The sequence below is a fragment of the Euleptes europaea genome, chromosome 16 (genome assembly GCF_029931775.1).
Source record: "Euleptes europaea isolate rEulEur1 chromosome 16, rEulEur1.hap1, whole genome shotgun sequence".
NCBI lineage: Eukaryota > Metazoa > Chordata > Lepidosauria > Squamata > Sphaerodactylidae > Euleptes > Euleptes europaea.
Window position 1 is genome coordinate 976,619 of NC_079327.1, and position 16,684 is coordinate 993,302.

Genomic DNA, 16,684 nt, shown 5'->3' on the forward strand with positions numbered 1-16,684 from the left:
GGAAAGGTATTCTAAATATACTATTTAGTTGACAGCCGCGCCACTTCAGACAGGCTTTTTAAAACAGTCACACTTACCACTGGTTGTTTGGTGATGTCCACCAAATCTTTAATATTGTAATATTGGTGTTTTTCAAAAGCTGAAAAAAGCATGTCCAACACTTGCTGCTTCTCAGCTCGGGCCCGTTTCCCATCTTCTTTCTTCTTCTTTTCATACTCAATCTGTTAGATTAAAGAATACAAATTAAGCTGGGCAATCCAACGCATGAGAGAAGAGCAATCGCATTAATTGTTTTATTACTCTGCATGAGCAGAAATCTTCTTTGTTCGATTTAAGAAGGGGACAGTCAAACAGTTTGGCTCAGATGAGGCACACGGAACCCAATCGTGCCATTTCTATGTTAACCTGATTTATCCTACCGGGTACTTGAACGCATTTAAGCAGTGCCCTTATCTGTCTGTCCATGAATCTGACACAGCAGACAGCTGGCGATGGTTTCTGCACCGCAAGAAGCCAATTATTTTAGTATGCTTTTAGTTCTACAGGTCAGTTCTTCTTAAAAGGGCATAAATTGTCATCTGGATGCCTTTTGTATGATGGGAGCTGCCAACTATAGCTTTGGTAAGTACTTTATATTATGAATAACCAGTGTGGTGTAGTGGTTAAGAGCGGTAGTTTGGAGCAGTGGACTCTGATCTGGTTTGTTTTCCTACTCCTACACACGAAGCCAGCTGGGTGACCCTGGACTAGTCACAGCTCTCTTAGAGCTCTCTCAGCCCCACCTACCTCCCAGGGTGTCTGTTGTGGGGAGAGGAAGGGAAAGTGATTGTAAGCCGGTTTGATTCTGCCTTACGTGGTAGAGAAAGTCAGCATATAAAACCAAATCTTCTTTAAAAGGCTGATATTCGATTAACTGGGAAGGACACTTTCAAACAGTTTCTGAGATTTTAAACTGATTAACCTAACCTAGAGAGCCCAGCGAGGTACAGGTGGTTAAAAGGTGTCGGACCAGGACCTGGGAAACCCAGGTTCGGACCCCCTTCCAATGGATGGTGGGTGTGCCCAACCCAGCCAAACATCAGCACTTTTAAGCTCTAGTCACTCCAAAAAGGAGAGATTTAAGCAGATGTGTAACTTTCCCATTGAAACAAATGCATCTTGAAGTGCTTAAGTTTTTTTGAATTGGGGTTCCCCCCCGCCCTTGGCTAAGAAGTGCAGAGGCAGCAACTCATCCTCTGCTGAATCACTTACAGCAGAAAAGGAAAAGAGCAAGACACGTTTACATGTGGATTCGTTGTCTCAGTGTGACACTGTTCAAGGCCGGATTGGCTACATGAGCAGTATAATTAAAGTCAGTAAGTAATGGATTCCTTGTTTGGTTCTTGTAGGTTATCCGGGCTGTGTGACCGTGATCTTGGTATTTTCTTTCCTGACGTTTCGCCAGCAGCTGTGGCAGGCATCTTCAGAGGAGTAACTGCTGGTGAAATGTCAGGAAAGAAAATACCAAGACCACGGTCACACAGCCCGGATAACCTACAAGAACCAATGAACTCTGACCGTGAAAGCCTTCGACAATATTTCGATTCCTTGTTTGTTTGTTTATTCACTTTATATCCAACCTTTTCTCCTCAATGAAGGCGACTTTAGCTGTTCTCCTCTCCTTCGTTTTACCTCACAACAACCCTGTGAACTAGGCTAGGCTGAGTGGGTGCAACTGGCCAAAAGTCACACAGTGAGCTTCCGTGGCAGACTGTGGATTTGAACCTGTGTCTCGCCAACCCCAGTCCAACACTCTTACCCCACACCGTCCTTTTGCTTTCAGTGGATGATATCGTACTGTTTATCATATGGAAAATTTAACAACTGAGCTTACACTCCTATTGTGATGGAGTGGGGTGGGCGTGCTGAATTCCACATATTAGTTTCCTATAATCGGTCAGGAATTTTGCCACGAGGCTTCATAAAAGTAGAAACGGTAAGAGGAGGAGAAATGGCAGAAAAACAACTCACATTATACTGATGGTTAGCCACAGGTTTGTAATTGGTGGTTACAGCTTTATCCAGCTGCTTGGTCCAGCTTACAGGTTTGGAAGATTCTTCTATTTGCAACCTGTAGCAGGAAAGACAAAAAATATGAAGATCATCAGTGAACACCAGAAGGGCCGTATGCACAGTTCCCAGGGCTTTCTGAAGGAAGGGGCGTCTGAGCGGGAAAGAGTGCAGAAAAGCACACTGGCACTATCAAGGGACAAATGTGTTCAGGATTATTTAGAGAAAAAGGAAGTAAGGGGAGACACAAGAGCGATTTACAAAATTAGGAATGGAAATCAGGAAAAGGAACATTCCCCCACCCCCCGTCACATAATACTAGAATTTGAGCCACCCAACGAAACAGATGAGCAGCGGGTGCAAAATAGCCAAAGAAGCGCTTCTTCACACAACACACCATTAACCTATGAAGTCCGCTGCCCTGACATACACGGCGGCCACTGGCTGAGGTTCAAACTCGAAAAGATGCTGGAAATCCCACTGTTGGAGCTCAAAGCCTTCTGCTTTGTCAACAGAATTGGTTCTGCGGGGGTCCCTGTTCAGATTCAGACCAGGGTGCAGCCGAAGAAGGAGGGGGGGCTCCCCTCCCTTCTCTCCGCTGCGGATTCTTCCCCCAAACAACCCCATGCAGCCTTCAGCTTCCTCCACTAGGGTAAAATGCAGGAGTTCCACAACACCTGACATAACGGGCCTGGTCCTCTGACACCGTAGAGAACAGGGATGCATAGTGACTAATATTCATTTTGACTAGTAGCCATGTATAGCCCTATCCTCACAAGTACATAAGAAAGGCCCTGCTGGATCAGACCCAGGCCCATCGAGTCCAGCAGTCTGTTCACACAGTGGCCAACCAGGTGCCTCCAGGAAGCCCACGAAGCAAGATGATTGCAGCTGCATTTATCCTGCCTGTGCTCCACAGCACCTAAGATAACAGGCATGCTCCTCTGAGACTAGACACTACTCTGATACGGCACCTTTGCTCTTCCTCTTCAGGTAGGGGAAATGGCACGTGGGGGAGGTTTTTTTTAAAATCCTCCTCCTTCTGTCCATCGCAGGCCCTGCCTGAATTGGGCCTCCGCTTGGTTCCTTTTTACAAAGGAAAACCCTGGAGCCTCGTCTAGTTTGACCCTCAGAAAGCTCTGAGGTCAGGCCACAATATGTTAAATGGCTCCTTTTCTCTCATGTTTCTAGACATTAATATTCTAATCCTGCATCTGATCAAACTTAGCCAGAATTTTAAAACACCCCGAAAAAGGCAGTTTTCCTTCTCCTACAGCAATCAGTGGTCCTAATGAATTCAGACCAGACAGGCACTTCAAGATGTGTACGTGAAACAGGGAAATATGACACGGGAAACACAACAGTCGCCCATGGTGCCCCCTTACCCCCCCTTCTATCGCTTCCCTTCCATGCTAGCATCCCCTGTACGTTCCAGATGGGAGGGGTGAGTCAGTGGAAGCTGTGTTATCTCTCTGACCCAGTTAAAAAATAAATGCAGTTAAAGTCAACACACACAGTTAAAACACAGCCTAAGACCGATCTGTACCAAATTCCCTCTTGCAACAGCACAGCGAAGGTGCCTCTCCCCCCCTGCCCCCACGCCAACAGGCAATGTCCTTAGAAGGAGCCCACCAGAGAGAATGCCCGGGGCCCGACTGCTGCAAAATGGCCCATCCTATAGGAGGCACCACCAAGATATAGGGTGCCGTGTTGTTTTCTGTTGCCCCAGAAGGTCGAACCAGAACCAATGGGTTGAAATTAAATCAAGAGAGTTTCCGTCTAGACATTAGGAAGAACTTCCTGATAGTTAGAGTGGTTCCTCAGTGGAACAGGCTTCCTCAGGAGGTGGTGAGTTCTCCTTCCTGGGAGGTTTTTAATCAGAGGCTAGATGGCCATCTGTCAGCAATGCTAATTCTATGACCTTAGGCAGAACATGAGAGAGGGAGGGCATCTTGGCCAACTTCTGGGCATGGAATAGGGGTCACTGGGGTGTGTGCGGGGGGAGGTAGTTGTGAAATTCCTGCATTGTGCAGGGGGTTGGACTAGATGACCCTGGTGGTCCCTTCCAACTCTATGATTCTATGATTTCAGGAGAAGGCTGTCTACGGAAGCAAACTGGTGCCAAGGCGTACGCTGGACAGCACACAAGTACGGTGAAAATGTATATATCAAGAATGAGTGCAGGACGAACAAACAACCCACCATGGCAGGCCTGAAAAAACTGGGCCCTCTACGCCAGATGGACAGCCAGCATTACACCAGTACTTCTGCCTCCTTGTGAATCAGATGCGACTTGGAAGACTATCCAGGAACAGCTCGTTACGTCTGTGCCTGATCAGCAAGAAAATATGTGCGCAAGTCCTCGTGAATGTACAGCCTCACCCTCCCACGAGAGAAGAGCATCATGCTGAAACTGGCGCGCTCCGCTCTGTTCTGTTCCTTTCGTCAACGACTTGAAACTCCTCTTTGCCAGAAGGAATCTCTCAGCAGGAAGCTGACGGGCTAACAGGAAGAGGGAAATAGTGCCTCTTCCCCCACTCGGCCGCCACCCAGCTTTAGGGATGACAACAAATGCCCCTCAGCCCATCTTCCCTCATGTTCAGGCTTTGTACCTGAACAAAACAACCATCTAGAGAGTCTGCAGCTGGCGTTCAAGTGCTAAAGCCACCCTGCACAGAAATGAAGCCTCAGTCGAGACATGCTGAGAGGCAGAGTCATACCTTCAGTTCCTTCCTGTAAATGTTAAGGTTATGCTGCCAGTTAAAGGCACCTGTTGCGGGGGGGGGGGGGCAGCTTGTATGAATGCACAGGTGACAACTTGAAGAACAACAGTTCCAGGCAAGCAACCTGTTTTTCCTTCTCTGAGGTTGCTGTACTTCGCATTGATGGATGTCGACTAGCAAACTGACCAACCTGGAGGGCCCTTCCCCGCAGGGCAGTTTGTAGCTGAGAAGCCCAGTTACAAGTGAGCCTGCCTCATGAACGCATGGCAACACTTGCTGGACTCAACCCAGTGCTGCTCTCCCAGACACAGCAAACACCGGCCGGGGCCCTCGAATGAGGGGTGTGTGCACTGACCACAGCAGTCGAAAACAGTCTTCAGCCAAAAGTGCCGAGTACCTCAGATGAGAAGAAGCTATGTACACTAAACCACACGAAGTAGATATTACTGCCAACACTAACTAGTAAGCAAAAAACCTTTTCTTTAAAAAAGGAACATAATACGGAACTAACTGTGAGGGAATGAATCAGCAGTGTGATGTAGTAGCTAAAAAGGCAAACACCATCTTGGGCTGCATCAACGTAAGTATAGGGTCCAGACCATGTGAAGTGATGGTACCGCTTTACTCTGCTCTGGTTAGACCTCATTTAGAGTATTGTGTTCAGTTTTGGGCGCCACAATTTAAGAAGGATGTAGACAAGCTGGAACGTCTCCAGAGGAGGGCAACAAAGATGGTGAGGGCTCTGGAGACCAAGTCCTATGAGGAAAGGTTGAAGGAGCTGGGTATGTTTAGCCTGAAGAGAAGACTGAGAAGGGATATGATAACCATCTTCAAGTACTTGAAGGGCTGTCATATAGAGGAGGGTGCCCAGTTGTTTTCTGTTGCCCCAGAAGGTCAGACCAGAACCAACGGGTTGAAATTAAATCCAAAGAGTTTTCGTCTAGACATTAGGAAGAATTTTCTAACAGTTAGAGCGATTCCTCAGTGGAACAGGCTTCCTCGGGAGGTGGTGAGCTCTCCTTCTCTGGAGTTTTTTAAGCAGAGGCTAGATGGCCATCTGTCAGCAATGCTGATTCGATTAACTTAGGCAGTTCATAAGAGGGAGGGCATCTCGGCCATCTTCTGGGCATGGAGTAGGGGTTGCTGGGCGTGTGTGGGGGAGGTAGTTGTGAATTTCCTGCATTCTGCAGGGGATTCGACTAGATGACCCTGGCGGTCCCTTCCAACTCTATGATTCTATGAATAAGACCACCGAGTGGTCTGCCAGTCACTGCTACTGCAGCAGAGAAGCCTGCCAAAGATTCATTCCAAGAGCTTTGCTAAGTGTTGTCAAAGAAAGTCTAATTTTGTGTTGTCATCCAGGATTCTGGAACAACAAGCATGAAGATCCACCTCTCAAACACTCTGACTCTTAATGGCATGAGGTTCTTGAACAGAAGGCCTGAGAATTTGCTTTTAGTTTTCAAATCTGCAAATGCTTTTTTAAAAATAATTTCAGCAGCAGTGTTCTCACTGTTCCATCCTTGAGAAACAGACAGTTAATGAATAAATGGCCTTATGCCCACACTAAATCCTACCATCGGCAGAACACGGTTTGAAACAATTAGTCAGTGCTCTGAGGTGTCTACATCACGCCTTCTGAGGAAACAAATTAGATGGTTTTAATCTTTGCAATCAAAATTCTTACGTGCCATCTTTCAAGCACCTAATTGTATTTCAGACTCCAACTTAGAGTCTGGCCTCGGCTCCATCCTCCCTCTTAGTATGGAAAGCTGTGGTGAAATTTAGATTTTTATCCTATTAGATCAGGATTTTCTTCCTGATATTTTAAAATGGACTGAGCGTGACCCTTTTGTGTCCTCTTGGACAAAGATAGTAGATGAAAGACTTTCAAGTTTACAGATTTCCTATCCAAGTTTTCCTTTAGTAATGAATAAGATACTCACAGACTCAGAACGAATGGACCATCTTTAACTATGTGGTGATGCCAGAAGGAAACGTGCGCCCTCCTTCTGGGGACAGACCACCCCATCTTTTCCAGTGCTCCCAGATTATCTTGAATTCTTAACCATTCCAACTTTTCACAGACTTTTCTTCTCGGCCAGACATAATGCCTTATACCCCTCAATGAACTGGCAGATTTTTGAAAACCCCATCCGAACAGAGAGCCTGCCCATGTGGAAAGGCAAAGACAGAAACACCCTTTTTTTATTCAGTTGTGATTTATATTCTTCTATAAGATTTTCTTTGATTACTCCTTTGATTAATGAGGAAAGTTTGAAGGAGCTGGGTATGTTTAGCCTGGAGAGGAGAAGACAGAGAGGGGACATGATAACCATCTTCAAGTACTTGAAGGGTTGTCATAGAGAGGAGGGTGCCGAGTTGTTTTCTGTTGCCCCAGAAGGTCGGACCAGAACCAATGGGTTGCAATTAAATCAAAAGAGTTTCTGTCTAGACATTAGGAAGAATTTTCTAACAGAGAAGTTCTTCAGTGGAACAGGCTTCCTCGGGAGGTGGTAAGCTCTCCTTCCATTGAGGTTTTCAAGCAGAGGCTAGATGGCCATCCGTCAGCAATGCTGATTCTATGACCTTAGGCAGGTCATGAGAGGGAGGGCACCTTGGCATCTTCTGGGCATGGAGTAGGGGTCACTGGGGGTGTGGGGAGGAGGTAGTTGTGGATTTCCTGCATTGTGCAGGGGGTTGGACTAAATGAGCCTGGTGGTACCTCCCAACTCTACAATTCTATGATTCTATACAAGGTGATTGACCGAGTCTTTTCATTCCTTTAAAGAGCCCACAAGAGAGATACTGCTGCAAACTCACACACACCCAGTCCAAACAAATCAAATAATTGAGTTTCCTGTTTGTGCCTCAGCCATTTGTCAGATGAACTTATAATCCAATATTCTTTTCACATTATTTAATAACCGCACAGCCAAGTTTTGGAAAAAAAAATCTGGATCAAAGACCCAGGAGCCTGGCTCTATTCAGACAGCGGCATCCGTCCCCTTGGGAACAGCTAAGCACAGAGGTTTGTTGAAAGTCGCACTGCAATATACTTTTCTGTTAATTCCTCCACAAACACACTCTAAAACCAACAACTAGTAACCACAATTTTTCCTAGGGCGTGCCCATCTATCCTTATGATTATAAACTACCTTCCACTCAAAATTGGTTCCCAAAGCATCTCACAGTATTTTACACTTATCACAATGGGTAGCCGTGTTTGTCTGTCCGCAGCAGTAGAAAAGAGCAAGAGCTCAGTAGCACCTTAAAGACTAACAACATTTCTGGCCGGGTAGGAGCTTTCGGAAGTCACACTGTGACCCACGGAAGCTCCTACCCTGCCAGAAATTATGTCAGTCTTTGGGGTACTAGAGGACACTGGCTCTTTTCTATCAAAACGTATCAGAAACATATAAAATCCTAGCAATTATATTGGGGGGGGGGGCGCACAGAGAGAAAATTCAGGGTCTTCCTTGACTTTCATATTGTACTTGCCAGAAGTCTGCTTGGCTACTTTACTGCTTATCTGTACATTTTTTTATTAAAGCCAAATGCTGAACTTTCATAAAATGAACAGTATATATATCTGAGGACTAGAAAGAGAGAGAGAGAGGCAGAGAAAGAGACAGAGAGGGAGAGATTCTTTTTTACAATGCAATCCAAAAAGAATGACAAAGCATAGCAGGGGCTGGTCTAGTTTTTGGACTTCTTTCGGTGCAGGCCTTTCTATGGCAAATGTCTAGCGTAGAAGCATTTTTTACTCTAAGAATTAGAATGACGGTAAGCATTCTTTCCCACTAAAGCACCAGGAAACCCCACAATTCTGAAGACATTTTGCCAGCAAACAAATGATTGGGGGAGGGGGAGAGAGAGAAGAGTTACACAATAGGAACAAACGCATCTTCAGGGGTTTGCTGAAGTACCCTAGGAAGAGAACCAGCCTTGTCTGCTGAGCCAAATGACCTGGAACGCTGCTGTGAACCACGCATGCCCACCCTTGAAAGGAAGCTAATTAACTCTAACTATGTGCCAGCCAACACAGGTAATTTAATGATGGGGGAGAGGGTTTTCTGCTGCCATTTAAGCATCTGAAGAGTCTTGTTTTCATCCGGTTTTCATCCGGTTTCAACGGGAAAGGGCCTGATCGACCATCCAGACCAGCCCTTCCCCCATTAAAAAAAAAAATCCCATCAAGTCACAGCTGACTTATGGCGACCCCGTAGGGTTTTCAAGGCAAGGGACATTCGGAGGTGGTCTGCCATTGCCTGTCTCTACATCACACTCCTGGTATTCCTTAGAATCATAGAATCATTGGAAGAGTTGGAATCACAGAGTTGGAAGGGATCACCAGGGTCATCTAGTCCAACCCCCTGCACAATGCAGGAAATTCACAACTACCTCCCCCCTCCACACCCCTAGTGACCCCTGCTTCATGCCCAGAAGATGGCCAAGGTGCCCTCCCTCTCATCATCTGCCTAAGGTCATAGAATCAGCATTGCAGGTCTCCCATCCAAATATTAGCCAAGGTCAGGGCTGAGAGTGTGTGACTGGCCCAAGGTCACCCAGCAATCTTCCATGGCGCAAATGGGGATTTGAACCTGGGTTTCCCAGATCCTAGTCTGACACCTTAACCACTATACCATGCTGGCTCTCACTTTGCTCCGTGCAGGATATTAAAAAAACAAACACTAATCATAGGCAGCACATGGCTGTATCTTTTGAAATTCAATGGAAATCAACCCTCAGAAGAACATAAGAAAATCCCTGCTTCGATCAGACCCAGGCCCTTCAAGTCCAGCAGTCTGTCCACACAGTGGCCAACCAGGGGCCTCTAGGAAGCCCACAAACAAGACAACTGCAGCAGCATTTGTCCTACCTGTGTTCCACAGCGCCTAATATAATAGACATGCTACTCTGATCCTGGAGAGAATAGGTATGCAGCATGACTAGCATCCATAAGAACCTAAGAAAGGCCCTGCTGGATCAGACCCAGGCCCATCGAGTCCAGCAGTCTGTTCACACAGTGGCCAACCAGGTGCCTCCGGGAAGCCTACAAACAAGACGAGTGAAGCAGCATTAACCTTTGGCCCTTCCTTGATGAACCTCCCAGCCATCCTTGTTGCCCTCCACTAAATTTGTGTCCAATTTGTCTACATCTTTCTTCAAGGGTGGGGCCCAGGCTTTCTGACACAGTATTCCAGAGGAGGGGGACGTGGAACTATTATGTCCGGTGAATTGGATACTCTGCTTCTGTTAATGCAGCATAAAATTGCTCACTTTATTCTTTAAACTGTATCTCCGAACTGAAAGCTCTTTTGAATCTTCTCTCATTGCCTTTTTTCAAATAGAAGCTAGACTCTGTTTCATTTCTCTCTCTCTCTGACAGAGGCATAATTTCTCAGTTTAAGTGCTGCTAATCTCTTTTTACAGCAGAATAATGAAGGCTTTGTGAAAACTGCTTGGCCTTTGTGGAGAACGTTTTGGCCTTCAGGATCCCCACAATGATGCCTTATACTGAATTTAAATACATTTAAATAAACAGAAGAAGAAGACTTGGTTTTTATATGCTGTCTTAAGCGAGAATCAAACCGGCTTACAATCTACCACTTAAGCGAGAATCAAACCGGCTTATAATCACCTTCTCCTCCCCTCCTTCTAAGGAGCCTGGGACAGGAGGATTTCCTCCAATATTCTAGCAGACAAACCTTCTTTTATTGGTTTTATTAAGAGGGGAAGGTTAACCCTAAGACCCTTTCCCTACAACAACATGTTTTCTGGTACCAAAACCAGAACTAGATTAACCTCAACAATAATAAGCAAGTTTCAAGTAACTAGAAAACCAATCATATTGCCTAAGACTTCCCCAGAAAACATTTTGGATTTCCCACCTCAATGCTCCTTAGACCCCAGGGATTTAAACATATTTGCAACATGCGGGGCCGTCACTCCTCTGAGGATCCTTTCACACGTGTGGAATAACGCACTTTCAATCTACTTTCGGTGCACTTTAGCGATGGTTTGCGAGTGGATTTTGCCGATTCACATAGTAAAATCCAGCTGCAAAGTGCACTGGAAAGTGGTTTGAAAGTGCATTATTCGGCATGTGTGAAAACGCTCTGTAAAGAACCCTTGGTTAGGCGTTTACAATCAAGTGGAGCACTTAATGGGTGAGTTAAGCCAGGGAAAACCTCTTCCAAACACTACATCACAAAAGATAAGATGCTGTTCCGGAGCTCCCTTTCCCAACCAGGTTTCACAGCTGGAACAAAAGCTCGTTTTGTATTCAAGAAGAGGATCATTTGAACGCATGAGACGCGGAAGCGCAGCGTGCCCATCAGAGGACCACGAGCCCAAGCTTCTAAGGTCGGCCACCACGACTGAGACTCGCGGTCCACAGTCAGCTAGCTCTTTAGGTGCTGCCGAACCGCCCCAGGCGTATCACGTGGCCGCAGTGCGCCACTCTCCTCCACTGCCAGGGGAAAAGTGGCCCACCAAGAGGAAAGCTTCCATATGTCAGTGCAGAAGCAGATTTATCCAAAAAAAATCTACCAAGTTTCGGGCCAAAGTTGGGCAATGAAGAAGAAGAAGAGTTGGTTTTTATATGCTGACTTTCTCTACCACTTAAGGGAGACTCAAACCGGCTTACAATCACCTTCCCCTCCCCACAACAGACACCCTGGGAGGTAGGTGAGGCTGAGAGAGCTGTGACTAGCTGATCACCCAGCTGGCTTCATGTGTAGGAGTGAGACTGGACCCAGAACCCTCTGGAAGCACAAGCAGGCATCCCAGCATGGAGGGGAAGGCTCTCCCCCTTGGTGGAAAGGGCCCTCAAGTCACAGCGGTCTCATGGGGACCCCCCTTATGGGATTTTCAAGGCAAGAGGCATTCAAATGTGATTTTGCTATTGCCTGCCTCTGTGCAACAACCCTGGGCTTCCTTGGTGGTCTCCCATCCAAATACCAACCAGGATCAAATAGCTCCTGAGATTGGGCGGGGCTTCTCGGGTGGGGCTTCTCTCCCTCACACACTGATAAAACAAGAGTCACAACACAGTGCAGGTGTGAGGAAGTGAGAACAGTGACATTCTTCTCCATTCTTGTCCCACGACATGCCAACAGGTGCTTTCCACACTGCCATGGACACCTGGGTGTGTGATCCACCCCTGTATCTGAAGAAGAATCTTTTTTTCTCAAGCATTAGATAATGTACTTTGAATTCCTGAGAAATGCAGTATTTCCACAATAGAAATGCTGCCCTAAGGTAATACCTCTTGATCTCGTAAAACAAAACAATAGTTACCCCACATTTACTGTGTGAAAAACAGTCATCTGGAGGGGGAGGGGGACGCTTGATCAAATATTCTTTGCATCGGCCTGGCATTTCTACAATTTAAAGTTCTTGAACCGCAGCAGAAGCAGGCTCCTGCCTGTTGCAAGCTGGCACCTCACAGCTTCATAATAGCGGAGAGGAAAAGCCAGCCAGCCCGTTACCACCTCCTCCAACGCTCAGCGGCACAGCCACGCTGTTCTCCTTCTCAGTCACATACTGCCTACTGAGAACTCTTTCCCAAAATCTACAACACAAAAGAAAGGGGGGGAACTATTCCACAATTCTTTGTGATACTGGTTTTTCTTTTTTAAAACTAAAATAGGTCTCTAACAGATCTTGCAATTACATTCTTTTTTTTTCTTTTGCTTTGCAGAACATTCGGAGATTTTATTGCCTGAAAAAATATGAAGTAAAAAAAAAGCCTGCATAAGACATTTGGTCCATTTACTGCACGCTTAGCTAAGTGGTGTTTTGTTAAGAGCAAGTCTATCAGATATATGCATATTTTACTCTACATCTTTAACACTTCTGAGGCTGCTGAATAATGCACGTTCTTTTGTGGCGGTATAATCTTTTCCAGAGTAGGCCGCGGCTTTCGATGCACTCCTTGTGCGGCAGCTGCTGATGGGAATTTATGCCTGAGTCTCTCCAGTGCATCTGCTAACGAGACCCTTGTGCTTTGCATGTTTGCCGTGCTAACCGTGCTGGCCCTTGGTCTCCCATGAACTCTGGGATTCCTTTCAACAGGTGCGTTCTCCAGCTTCTTAGAAACTCTCATCCCTCCAGCTTAGACTGCAGGGAAGCGCCCCCCTTTCAAGGGGGAGGTGGGCGCGGGTGCGTTAGGCTTCGTCAGCATAGCTACTCTGGAAGGGAGCGAGAAAGAAACAACTGCCGCTCCCACAAGCCCTAAACACGACTCCTCCATTACGTTATTTCTGATCCCTAGATGGAAGACAGACACCGGTTCCGTTCTCCACAAAGATATGGCATATATTTGTACGATTCTTTAGAACTGCACTCAGGAGTTCTCCAGGGATTTAATCAGAGACACTGTGTCAAACTGCTGCCAGGCAATTGCGCTGAAAACACCCCACCCTCCCAAAAGAGTCTGTGAGAAGGGGGGGACAGGGAAGGGGGGAAAACACCCTTAACATGTAACCCAAAAAGGATCACAGACCACACAAAACAAAATGTGTTTGAGCACTGCCAATCCTACTGTAGGAGCATTACCGCAGAGTTTCTTCCACTGCTTCCATGTGGCTGGATGCTGCCCATGCGGCCATTAAGAATATCATAACATAAGAAAGGCTCTGCTGGACCACACCAAGGCCCCTCAAGTCCAGCAGTCTGTTCACACAGTGGCCAACCAGGTGCCTCTAGGAAGCCCACAAACAAGACGACTGTAGCAGCATTTATCCTGCCTGTGTTCCACAGCACATGATATAATAGGCCTGCTCCTCTGATCCTGGAGAGAAGGTATGCATCATGACTAGTATCCATTTTTACTAGTAGCCATGGATAGCCCTCTCCTCCATAAGAACATGAGGAAAGGCCTTGCTGGATCAGACCCAGGCCCATCAAGTCCAGCAGTCTGTTCACACAGTGGCCAACCAGGTGCCTCTAGAAAGCCCACAAACAAGACAACTGCAGCAGCAGCATTCTCCTGCCTGTGTTCCTTAGCACTGCAAGAAGCTGGATGTCTAAGGACATCTTCATCCCCATCCAACCTTCCTTCTGGCCCAGGCGCAGTTCCCCTTCGACAACGTGGCAAGAAGCACATGCTTCTGTGACAGAGGGTGGGGTGATGCTTGGCAAGGATGGCAGGGGGATACATCACAGAACGCCCTTCTCCAAACTGTACTTATTGCCCGAGTGTAGACATTTCTTCTGCACACCAACCACACCACAGATTTACACGAAACCACGATTTATGCTCACCTTTTCAGTTTCATATAGTTTTCACTGGCTGCAGGCCGGCACTCTGCACGCTGGACCACGATTCCTTCCAAAGACAGTTTCTCTTCAAGAGAAACAGACACAGATTAGCAGCAGAACTCGTCCACAGGGCCAGGGGTGGCCGAGCTGATCAGGCCTTGTACGATTCAGGATTCAGATACCGAAAGTCTCTCCAGACACTCAACTCAATATTCCACCCCCCCCATCAGATTTGCTGTAACAGACTCACAGTTATCCCTTTGGGCAAACAGGCACCTGGCCGTACCTTCAAGCCTAACAAGGACAGAATTAACTAGAATAAAAAGTTAGACAATTTTAATCAAAAATAAAATGTTGTCAATCTTTGAAGCGCCACAGAACTCTTTTTTGCTTTTTATTAGTTTTGTTTGCATAACAGAATAAATCAAATCAGCAATTCTAAACAACACATTCGCCTGTTTTACATTCCTACTTTTCCAGTTTAGGAGAAGCCAGTTTCCCAATGTCTGTGAAACAGTTTTATTTCTTGAGAATAAAAGGTGTAGATTTCATTCACACTGTGCAGGAAAACACAGGATATAAATCAATCTTGCGAGTTCTTCCCATGTTCCCTAAGGTAATCTGCAAGGAATGGGAAAGGGGTGGCTGTCTTTTATCTCTTTCCTTTCCTTGTATTGAATTATTAATCTGGGGTGGGGGTGGGGGATCTGGCTCACAGAAAGTATGGCATAAGCCCAGGTATCAAAAGCATGCGAGCCCAATATTACAGCAATTACACTGGCTACCCATCCACTCACGAGTTCTGTCCAAGGTGCTGATTTTGACCTCAAAAGCCCTACATAGCTTGGGGTCGGAGTATCTGAAGGACCGTCTTCTCCCATACTTTCCTGCCCAGGACTTAAGATCGCAAGGAGAGGGCCCTTCTGACTGTCCCATCAACCAAAGAATCTCACTTGGTGGGTACATGAGAGGGGGCCTTTTCAGTGACAGCCCCACAATTATGGAACAACTTCCTCAGGTAGGTGCCGTGGCTCAGTAGTAGAGCATCCGCTTGGTATGTAGAAGGTTCCAGGTTCAATCCCTGGCATCTCCAGTTGAAAGGACCTGGCAGTAGGTGATGGGAAAGACCTCCGTTTGACACTTGGGAGAGCTGCTGCAAGTCTGAGTAGCCAATACTGACCGTGCGGGACCGCTGGCCCAACTCAGCGTAAGGCAGCTTCATGTGTATTCACGTGTGCTCGGCCTCCTCACTTCCAATCTTTAGGAGTCAGTTAAAGGCAGTTTTATTTAGGACCACATTTGGTTACGTTTACTAGTAGTCCAGTCCTAAATTGTGACTTGTTACTTTATGTGTTTTATCTATGTTGTAAGCTACCTTAAGCTCTGTAAGGAAGAAAGGTGGCTAACAAATGGATGGGCTTGCCATACATGTTAAGAACCCCATAAAGTTGCCCTTTTTGCTTTGGCAGCAAAGAAAATCCGGGCCAGGCTGGCCCAACATAGTAATACTGAACAGAACTTAAACGTAAACTCTTTTTTTGATGGGAAGTGGGATTTATTAATTATAACTGTGAACATTATTTGGGCAGCCGTTCAAAGTTTGAGCTTGAGACCTAATTATTAGGGCTTATTCTATTTCCTTGCAAGTCTGGTGTGATATTGCTGCTTATTTAATGTTGGGGTATTCCCAGATAACTTAGAATGTTACATTTTTTAAAGAACATTCTACATTATTGTCCAGTATTTTGGTAAGTTCTGGCGGGTTAAGAGATATATACTTTTTGAGTTTGAATCCGTCACCAAAATGTAACTTTTATCAATGATTGTTATATGGATTTTATCGGTTCTTGTAATGGCCCTTGGCCATAAGCCTGAAACACGTTAAGAACCGCCAGGTCCAGGGCCAAGCAGCCCAACTCGCATAGAATCATAGAGTTGGAAGGGACCATCTAGTCCAACCCCCTGCACAATGCAGGAAATTCACAACTACCTCTCCAACATACACCCAGCAACCCCTACTCCATGCCCAGAAGATGGCCAAGGTGCCCTCCCTCTCATGAACTGCCTAAGGTTAAACTGATGGATTATATCCAGATCCCACTCTGGAACTTCTGCTGATGCATATTCATTCACATTGTGGCCATTCATCGTGCAGCTCCATGAACAATCATGAAGCTCCCTTATACTGAATCAGACCCTCTGTCTCTCAAAGTCAGGACTGTCTCCTCAAAGTAGTAGCAGTATTTGTTATCACGGACAATGACCAGCATCATTAAAACAGAAAGGATTCAGTCATTCCAATATACAACCATTTCCATGGTTTACATATACTAAAATCTCAAATAATATTTACATAATTCAGTAAAATAAAGCAAAACCACCTCCCCAATGAAGCATGAATAGATTTCATTGCTGCGCAAAATTTTGCTACTTTATCCATGATCTGATTTTTCAGACCTTCCGGGGAATTTTCGCAAGATGGGGAAAAGCAATTCCTTATAATAAAGACAGGGTAAAATAACATGTCCTATTGATTCGGCTTGTTTGACTCTGCCACAAGGGCAATTCCGTTCCCAGTATGGAGTTTTTTGATATCTCCCTTTTGGCAGCTCAGAGGGCAGAACATTAATACGCGCCTGAGT

General features: G+C 46.0%; 1 protein-coding gene across 1 annotated transcript in view; it reads right to left on the minus strand.

Moving 5' to 3' along the window:
- Positions 1-16,684, minus strand: part of GTF2F2 (general transcription factor IIF subunit 2) — a 71,353-nt gene that overhangs the window by 19,376 nt on the left and 35,293 nt on the right. Inside the window, exons 6-8 of the mRNA XM_056861767.1 lie at positions 14,046-14,127; positions 2,011-2,110; positions 78-221 (exon numbers count right to left, since the gene is read on the minus strand). Of these exons, the coding sequence (XP_056717745.1) occupies positions 78-221; positions 2,011-2,110; positions 14,046-14,127 (326 nt within the window). The remainder of the gene's footprint in view (positions 1-77; positions 222-2,010; positions 2,111-14,045; positions 14,128-16,684) is intronic.